The following is a 10,248-nucleotide window of genomic DNA, read 5'->3' on the forward strand; positions in this document are numbered from 1 at the left end:
GTCCATGTACGAGAAATGGTGTCATGGCAGTTTCACAAGGAACTCCCAAGCAAGGAAAGTATAACGATGGGAAAGGGCTTAATGACATGATACAATAGGATGGGAAGATGTGACTTTTATAATGAGACTGTTTACAGTTACGAGCGGTACATGTCTTGGCAAACTCACAGTGTGCGAGCGTGTGTGTGCTTTTGTGTGCATGTGGATTTTAGTGCGTGCGTAAGTGTGTGTGTGTGTGTGTGTGTCATTATTGCACTGCTTATTCTCGAAATAGATAGTAAGGAAGTAGCTGTTGCGTCATGGTTGCAGAAAACAGGTTACTTTGATTACCCAGCCAAAGTGAAGGCTTGGCTCTTTTCGAAGGGTTTACGCAGTAGAATATTCCGCGCATGCATGCTAAAGCTCAGTCACGTTAAGTGTAATGCGAAATCCTCACTAATAACTGCATTAAGCGTACAGAGCACCGATAGAATCAATAAGTGGACATATCTATATTTCTCGATTTAACTCTGCTTTTTTTTCGTCTTACGTAATGAAACCCGCCGGGTTGGCTTTGCAGCTACGACATTCCGCTGCTAAGGGCGAAGTCGCGGGTTCGATTTCGAGCCCCGGTGACCGAAATTAGATGGGGACGAAGTGCCAATACGCTCGTGTACCGTTAAATCTGTAGGTACATGTTAAAAAACCCAGGTTGTCAATATTAAACCGGAGTCCCCCACTACACGAAAAGTTAGGGAAACGTCTTCCCCAACCAAAAGGTTTAATCTGCACAAAACAATTTAAGATAACTTTGATGTCCGACCTGAGGAGGAGGCTGCCTCCCGGTAGTGGTGATGTAAAATGTTAGTCAACCATTAACTGACATGTCAGCATAGGCATGTATTGGTGGGATGTCAGGAAACGGGTCTGGGAGAGTAGTAACAAAGCCGTGCACCTCTCCTTTTTGGGCTGCTGCTGATAAATTTCCACACCAATTAACCGGAAGACTTGACTTGCGCCTCCTCTCTCAGCCCATGTAGGCAATAAGTTTTCTCTAATTGATCGGCCGAAGGAGCGGAATTGACACTTATGTCAACGACTTTGCTCTGACAAAACCCAAGCCCTGTTGATTATCGCCACAGCAGTGCTTTGTTATCTAACACTTGTAGAGCACGATTCCTGCTCCAATCGGCAGTCGTCGGTGCTTCGGCTTCTACGCAACTCTTGAAGGATAGCAAATGACCTTCGGCGCCTCTGAGGAGCTTCACAGACGCTTCCTATCCCTCACTACGTGTACGCCCGAAACAATTGCCACTTTCGCCACAACGTAGCACGCGCACGTCGCAACATTCGCGAACCAAAAGGTCGAAGCGTTTACCCGGCCGTCGCCATCAGGGAAGAAACTGCAGACATGCACCAATGGTTCGGCCGCCACGCCTCAAAGACACACGCGTTGCACGGAGGCCGCGTTGTCTCGGCCGTGGAAGTCATCAGACGCTATGGCCACTAGCCCTTCCGTCATCTATAATCTTCCGAGCAATGCGGCCGGCGGCGTCGAGGGCCGCAGATTTCGGGACAGGAAGGCTCGCGGTGAGCTCATAGGCGTCTATTTGAAATAGCCAAACGATCTCCACGAGCTGCACCGTTAGATGATCTGCCTCCCTCCCCACCACCCCCTTCGAGAAGGGGGGACTCCCACGGGCATCTGGGTCTCACTTTCGCCGACTGCGTAAATGACTGCGCTCACTGCGCCTGCGTCTCCTTTCCTCCGCGTTTGTGCCCGCGCTCTCGGTGTCGAAAACAACTCGAGGAGGCACGAGGGAGGGAGGAACGGACTTTGTTTCGGCGTCCGCGGGGGGGTGGGGGGTAGCTCTCCATTCTTCTGCCCGTTCACGCGGGCCCCCTCGCCCGCTCTCTCCTCCGCTTCTGGGTGCCCTGGGATGCGCGTTGTTCGTCGTGATTCGCTGATTTCATTTTTTTCCGGGCGCATATAAAAGCGCGCCCTCAATGGCCGCCTTCCGGGATTTCATTCGCATCTGGAGAAAGTACGGTGCTGCGGGCGGACGGACGCACGCGGACATTGGCTTATACGCCGAAACATGGTGAGTGCCCTCGTGATTCGCGTGCGCGCGCTAAAGGCGTTAATTTGTGTGGCATTACACGGTTTTCGTATCGCGCTATCGCGAAACAAGTTGTAATTGACCGCCGCATATGTTTCTCCCGTCTCGTGTTGCGCACAAAAGCGCGAGGTGCTTTCTTAATTTCTGGAAGCCCTTTCTGAAAAAAGTGAATGAACGTGTCTACAATGCAATTTGGCCGATTTCGACTGCAGGAAGGGAAGAAAGGAAAAGCGCTTATTTGACACTATATCCTAGCATGTCGTACAATTATTTCTTCCTGTATCATCCCTTTGATTTCGCAACACGTTTTTACGCTGTGGTGAAGGAAGAGCTGACAAGGAAATTAAGAGAAATGAATATTTACGTCACGAGTTGAACTTGATATATTTGCTTTCTTCCCTTTTGTGGGATAATTTAGCGCTAAGTATTTAAGAGATGCGGAGGCACGAGAAAAAGATATGACCTAATTTTATTCTATGCATGGCAGGAAGTTGAGAAAGAAAGGAAGAACCTGTCGGTCACAATTGCTGAGTAATATGGTAGCTCATTTCCGACGTTCTTAATAAATTGCAGCCTCTTTCGCAGGCGGATGTTATCATCGGCTGTACCTAGATAGCTCGTAGAACTTAGCAGACCTCTTATAATGGTTGAAATTTTTGCTTCCAACATTGTTAGCACCTGTAATAAAAGTGATAAAGAGCTCTACACGAATATATATGCCGCCTTATAGGCCCATGCTTTGGCCACAAATAACTTGAATGATGCGCAGTTTTTTTTTACTAAATGCATTATCTTTTTCTTTCCCCTAATCAGGTACGCGCATTTCTTGAGCAAAAAAAAAAAATTGGTGTGGAATCATGCACGCACAAAAAAGAATAATTGCAAAACTATCAAGGATTCTCTTTGGTCAGTCATAGTTTTTCATAACCTACCGAAACCAAGTGAGCATACAGACCGTGTTCAGAAAGAAAGCTTACACTCCCCTCCCTCCCCTTCCCTCACGCACACACGCACATCAAAAGGCGACAAGGTTTTTTGGTTTAGTCTGCGCAAAACGGTTTTTTCCGTCGGAATAAGGAGCTTCTGACATTCTTGAACTCTAAAAGAAGCCATTGAAGACTGCACAGCTTTCTGGTGCTGACAGAAGAAATGCCATAAACGTTACGGAGAAGATGCTACTGGCACATTAGGTTTTTTGTGCGCTTTGTCAATCCTTGACGTAACACAATATCTGGGACTCAAGTACAATATTCTTTAGATATTTCGAGATATATTCAGTTGTGTGACAGTCATAAACAGCAAGCACTTGGTCATTTTATTGTGCTTGCTTGCAGTGGCTCCAAATGTTGTGCGTGCTTTTCGCACTGGCGGAAGCACAGAAAACGCGATCACCAATTTCAGCCCATGGCGTCCAGTACGTGAACGACCAGGTAAGTCGAAGCGGTGCATTTTTTGCGACACATTTGCTGCTTTAAATCTGTATCTTATTATTGGGGATGGTCAAAGAATTTAAAGTAATTGCGACTTTGCAAAGGGGGCTAGAAACACCTAACTATAGTAATGGTATTGATTAGTTCCTTATCCATGGATGCTGAACACTAATGTGACCAACGCTTTCCTCTCTCCGCTGCTGCTGCTGGTGTTGGTACAGTGACCGAGATTTCCGTGACAGTCAAAACGAACGACCTTCCCTCTCTTCTTTGGACGCTCCCTGCGTCAAAAGCTGCTTTGCTTGTTGAAATTTACAACCTCTCAAAGAACCTTTCCAAAACAATTACTTGGTCCCGTTATTTGTTTTAGCCTAATTAAATATGACGAATATAGTTTCGCGATTGACGCTTTTCTTTCCAAATGGCTGACAAAAAAATTCTGATCAGTTACTTCCACTTATTCGGTGCACTATTTGTGGAAGAAACCGCGCGTTGCATTTGTGCAAAGCGGTGTATACAGAACCTAGCCACACTTGTACATAAAAAATTTGTGCTTTTTCTCCCCACACAGCCTGAAAGCCCCTACCGCGTGATATACGACGATGACCCACGGTATGCCTTACATGGAGGACAAAGTGGCAAACCCGCCAACGTCAGGAGTGTGCGATACCACTCTCTTCAAGCGCAAGAGCAGCGGCCGTATCTGCACTCGAGTCACATTATTCCGGCCACCGCGGTGTCCGTACAGAGCGGGGTAAAGCAGACGCTGAGAGGAGCCGCGACAAGCAAGAGCAACCAGCACACGCCCCTTCACCAGCAGGGAGCACCGGGGGTCAGTGTCGGCGATCAGTCGCAACTCGTGTATCCTCAAGGATCGCTGTCTGGATACGCGATACCCCAGCACGTCCTACAACAGGGTGCTCCTGGTGGCGCTTCGGCTGACTACCTCCGAGCGGGCGCAGTCTACGCTCCCACTTCGGACATTGCACAGTACGCAAACGCGCTGCAGAACTACGCTCAACAACTGGGCTATCCGGCCACTTACGCCCAGAACCAGGGCTATCCTTCCGGAAGCTCCGTGGGGGAGCCCACGCAGTACGTCCAGCAACCCTACTACGTGCCTTACTATCCCGAATCGGCCTACTCTGGCGCGGGTGCCCCTGCACAGGGTGTTGCCGACCAGCCAGGTGGAGCCGTACACGTACCAGCAACGGTCCCTCAAAGCGTTGAATATTCTGCGGGAAGTTCTGGCGCACAAGCTGGACAAAATGGTCTCGTATACCCACCCAGGTACTCTCCAGGGAGCCCTAAACCAGCTACCCCCGCTTACGCGGGAGCCGACGCAGGAACTGGTCGCAAGGCAGGGACCGACCTTAGCGTTCCTTCCGACCACTACGGGAAGGGTAACGTGCCTGCTCAAGTCGCTCCAACAGGAGCTGGACAAGGCGTGTACAGCTACCCGTACGGATACTCCATAGCGTATGTGCCATATAGGTACCCCGTGCAACCAACTGTGCAATTTACTGCCCCGCACCATGCACCGAGCCCCGCACAGCCATCCTATGCCGCGCCCGTCCCTGCCTACCCGCAATACGCTCAGCCGCATGTTCCATCTGGGCCGATCCAACCATACTACGCCCAGCAAAATGCGTACGCTAACCAGGCGCCCGCCCAGCCGAGCCAGGAGCAGTTCGCCTTTGGCGGTCCTCCGAGAACAATCTACGCCCTGCCTGGGCCAATCGCTAGCCCAGCAGCACAACACCACGCCGCAGCAGCCAAGCATCGCGCCCTTCCAGCAGCACCTCGTGCCGAAGCTCCAGCGTACGGCAGGAGCTTTGTCGACATCGGCTACACTGCGGCCTCCATCTATGGTACGCCGATGTATTCCAAGGCGAGCCCCAACCCGTTCCTGTCCAAATATGTGAATGCACCGAATGCTTACTTCCCCAGAGGTGTGGTCTCGGACGCAGCTGGCAACGTCTACATCCACGGACCGCAAGGCTTGCCGGCACTTCATCCATCTCACGTGTCGCCGTCAGGACAGGGACACTACGCGGCAGAAGGCGTGCAGTACGTGCCGCCGGATAAGTCCTACGAACTCGGGCGGTTTGTAACCATGCACGCGGGCAAGGATGGAGTTCGATACATTAAGAAGAAACGTTAAAACATCCTATCTGCTATACCAGTCTCAATCATGTTGGAAAAATGCAAAGTCATCTACATGTGGAGCCTCTGGTTCTGCGCTGTGCAAAACTCATTGATAGATGTCAGTGCTAGGTGCCGACGTCTTGCGGTGTTTGTATACTGTTCGATCTCTTTACGATTGAAGTTTTTTTTCTGTGCAATAATGTCCCTGTGTGTGTAAGACTGTGAATGGAATAAACAACTACATTCATTAACTATTCTGCTCACGTCTGTAATTTTGTTGTTTTGAATAGACTGGACGATAGGCTATTCACAGAAGCAAACATCTTGGCAGCCTGGCCTCACAGTTCATTAGCCCAGAAAGCAATTTGAGCGCTTCTTCAGTACCTGAAGGCCCGACTGTGGACATCCTGCACCTAACTTATTGCTTGTGAAAGTGCGATATAGATTCATGTTCTCTCTCTCTCGTTAACTTCCCCTGCCCTTCCCACGTGTAGGGTAGCAAACCTCCCTGCCTTTCCTTCCTCCCTTGTCTCTCTTTTGTTATTATGGCCTTATAGCTCCTTCTTATAGACTCTTTCCAATTTGAAACATTGCACTACTCATAAACACGTTTCAGTGCGAGCGCAGCTCTCATTTGCCGACCTTCTTTTTTTAATCTTTTTTTCCTATTTGCGTAAGAAGAAGACTGCTTAGGTATGTTTAGCACATAATGTAACGAAACTAAACTAAAAACTTTGTATAGCAAAGGAAAGATTGGCACAGCTGTTCTTTTTTTTTTTTTCATTACTTCAGCTGGCTGCCAGCATTCGAAATGTCAGAAGCGCGTCACGCTTAGACCTCGCTCACAGGCAGGTGAGCCTCGTATAAACCCGAGGTTTGCTTTGGTAGCAATTAAGGAACAGCTTAAAGTAAAATGATCAATGGTGAAGAATGGATCAAACATTCAAGTATTGAAGTATCGAGTCGAAGTATGTAGCCAGAACCTGGGAAGGCCATCATGCAACACGTCGGAAGGATTCCACAACGCTCTTACGGAGATGCTCGAGAAGCTGTCCGCTATTATATCACTTGGGTAAAAATTTCGTAAACACGGATTGCATATCGCATTACTGGATACAATAAGGAAACGTTTTAACAATGAAGTGGCTATATTATTGAGGAGACGAGAATGCTTTTCATGAGAAGAATATGCAAAACAGCAAATACTCTATATAGTATTGGACAATCAGAACCGTGTGATACGTAATTTCAGGGCAAAATAGACATAATACACCCTCTGGAGCATTTAATCGTCATATTTTGTCTTCGACATTGCTCGGTTGGCAGAGAAATGTTCATTCAGACAAGGATGTTTCCTGTCGCAAGTATTAGGCCGCGCGAAATTGTATCATAATTATGCTTCTGAACATTTTGTTATGCTAGCGAGCTGTCCTTCAAGTAGTGCTGAATATCGCTCTGGGAAGCAAATAAAGCCTCCACATAAATAGTACCGCGAATCTTATTTCAGCCCTTGAATCCACCCTCCTTCCTCAGTATGAGATACTTGTTATAGACATGTTGAGAACAAAACGTGGGGGACAAATATTCATTTGAACGTTTAACTACCTGTAAAATGAAAGCACTGGCCGAGAAGAATTACTGACTTGCACAACTTCCTGTACGAAGGCAAGTCCAGCCTATCTCAAACTTTTAAGCTGAACTGCGGGTGTCAGCCTGGGTGGCGTTTATTGCGACGGTTTTGGAGCTACCGCTGCTAGTTTTCGTTGCTGACAAGAACGGAGCCCGAGGTTGCTGTAGCCGGCGAGTATACAACGGAACCCCTGAGACGCTGGCATGCCCTGTAGAAAAGGAAAAAAAAGAAAGTGGCTGCTTTTTACGCCTCTGTGAGAGTGCACTTCCGGGAAAGTTGCGAAGAGGAGTGACGTCGACGCGGCCGCTTTTCGGCATAAAGCGGAGGAAGCCCCGTAATCGCAGCGGAACATCATCAGTCGATCACCCAGACACACTGCATCCCTTTAGGTTTTCTCTTCAACTTTTTTTTTTTTTTTTTTATGGGCATCCAGGTGTTTTTTTTTTTTTTTTTTTTTTTAAAGATTCGAATGCTTTTCATGTCTTTCTCTTGGGTTGGCGTATCCGGGTGCTCTCTGAAACGGTAAGGTCTTTTTTCTTTCGTTCTGCATGCTTTGAAATTTTGTCGTTCTTTTTCTCATTTCTTTTTTATTATTTTATGAAAGCCGCAGGCCGTGCTGCTTCTGCGGTGGCTTCAAAAGCCAGCTGTAGATTGACCAGTAAGCCCCGCACTTCCGTGCTTGGCTCAAGTTCGAAAGCGCTCCGCTGAGAGTGGAAGCTAGGGCCAGAGAAACAAAAAGCCCCAATTCGGCCAAGCTGTGCCGACCTGCCAGCAAGCCAACGAGCTCTAGCTCTCTCTCTCTCTCTCTCTCTCTCTCTCTCTCCGACCGCCGCTATTCGCAAGACGCGCTACCTCGATTCCTGCTTCCCACGCCATTAAAGGAAAATCTACTTCCGCGCTGCATTCCCCGAGCAATCTTCTGAGGCACGAAGAGGGGAGAGGCGTCCGCCGGGATATCTCAAGCGGCGCGAGCTCCAGCGGAGAAATAAAGCGACTTCGTTTCTCGTCTTTTCTTTTGCTGCCGCCTGTTATTGTGTCCATATTTCTCGCGGCTACTGCCGCATTTACTCGAATCTAAGCACGCTTTCTTTGACGGCCGCCGTGACAAAAAGACGGGGAATGTTTGCAGCTTCAACGAACTTAAAACGTCAGTGCGATCGGGAATAAATATTGTCTCCTGCTACGTCAGCTCGAATCGCGAGAATAGTAATGTTAAACTGGGTATATTGCGCGACGATATCATTCAGCTCGTCTTATTCACTCGTTTTTAAGTTCACGAAAAGTCATTCGTTACATACGATCGAATCTATGCAGTGTAAGTTCAGCTTAATACAAGTCGGACAATCTTAAACTGGGTAAATTGTCCCTCGCCTTCATTCAGCCTGTTCTGTTCACTTAAACTGCGTGACAAGGAGTCATTCTTGTGGACGTTGAATTGATGGTACTGCCTTCGCAACAACTCGTATTTACCCTCTTGCTTCATAGAAACAGTTTTCTGTGCTGCATTCTTTTAAGTTCGTCTTGGAGGGGCCCTGATCTACAGTCACCCACATTCAAGGAATGAAAAAGAAAGAAGTCAGGTTCGGGTGTATTTCTTCTTTTTTTTTCTACCTACAATGTATCTTTCTTACATTTGCCGACTCGTCTGTCCTGCGTAGTTGAGTTTACGTGGATTTGGGGATGGATGTATTCGAGAAAATCCGGCACATCCAATGCCTGTCTGCATTCCGCTCGACAATGGGCTCGGCGATTTTCGAAATGCTGCCTGTGGAGGCTGTTGGCGAGTCTCTGCCTTTTTTTTCTTCCTGGATATAGACGTAATCGCTGTGTTAGTTTTGTAATACTGTTACGGGCCCGGCTTTCCAGCCCTGCATTTGCATCGCTCTTGAGGTCGGGTGCTATTGTGTGCGAGCAATCACCTGCCTCGAATGAGGAAGAATTCAGGACGCTATAGGAGTAGAGTGTGTTTTTCTGTCTATGACGCAGCTAAGTGGCTATCAAGCCTTTGGTCCCTTCTTAATTTATAAGTGTTTTTGACGCTAGAAAATTATTTTTTTTTCACCAGGCAGTCAAATGAAACTTAATTTTATACAAATACTGCCATTTCATGTTTTTTCTTCACAATCTTTAGTATGGTAATTCAGCTTGATTCACCGACAGATCATTCAGGTGAAAGCGCTACACAAAAAAAGGAAAACATGTACGCACACATGTAAGCACGCACGCACACGCACACAATTTCACAAACACGCAGCCCCTCTCTGCAGCATATATGTCACTGCAGTAGATGCACTTGAGCATAGACTATTTCTTCGCACTAACCGTATACCTCGATTGAATGTACCAAAGAAAATTTTGCACTCCAGAAAAGAGAATGAGAGGCTGCGAGTAGTTATGAGCGTTTCATGCACACATAAGAGTCCTGGGAGGTTTTCAGTCAGGTGGTCTTTAATTAAATGAAGTCGACAAGATATTTGTGCTTTCTTTTCTCAAGAATATAAGCAGTGTTTATTACGTAAGAACGCATAAAGTGTTACATAAATACAGGCGCACAACCAGAAGCTGCTGCTTAATTGAGCTTTATTTCATAATTGTGAAATGCTTCTTGATGTCGCAACAATGTTGTTGACATATCTATCAAAGTCGTTGGACGAAGTTTTGTCAGTGCTAAGTCAGTTTGCCAATGGAGTTCTGGTGCTAGAAAGGGGGAGACGGGGTAGGAGTTATAGTGAAAACTCACTTTAGCAAACAGCTAACCTTGAGGGCGTCGGATGTTCTTAAGCGACAAATTCAGCGGGGTACCCTTCAGCCAGCCTTTCCTACGGCAAGTGCATTGTGACGCCTCATAAATCACACCGTCTGAGGCTCTCGAAGCTCGTAACATTCGTTCTCATTTTCCTACTTCCCTACGGGCTGCAAATGTATCTGTCACAAACTAAAC

At 47.5% G+C, this 10,248-nt stretch overlaps 1 protein-coding gene across 1 annotated transcript; it reads left to right on the plus strand.

Annotated features, from left to right (window-relative positions):
• The first annotated feature begins 2,019 nt into the window (after window positions 1–2,019).
• On the plus strand, window positions 2,020–5,928 carry LOC126522764 (uncharacterized). The gene is made up of 3 exons (XM_050171567.2): window positions 2,020–2,081; window positions 3,434–3,529; window positions 4,101–5,928. Exons 1-3 carry the CDS (start codon window positions 2,079–2,081, stop codon window positions 5,691–5,693), a joined length of 1,692 nt encoding a protein of 563 aa, XP_050027524.2. The 5' UTR covers window positions 2,020–2,078; the 3' UTR covers window positions 5,694–5,928.
• The last annotated feature ends 4,320 nt before the right edge of the window (window positions 5,929–10,248 follow it).

The sequence above is a fragment of the Dermacentor andersoni genome, chromosome 6 (assembly GCF_023375885.2).
Source record: "Dermacentor andersoni chromosome 6, qqDerAnde1_hic_scaffold, whole genome shotgun sequence".
NCBI classification, from domain to species: Eukaryota; Metazoa; Arthropoda; class Arachnida; order Ixodida; family Ixodidae; genus Dermacentor; species Dermacentor andersoni.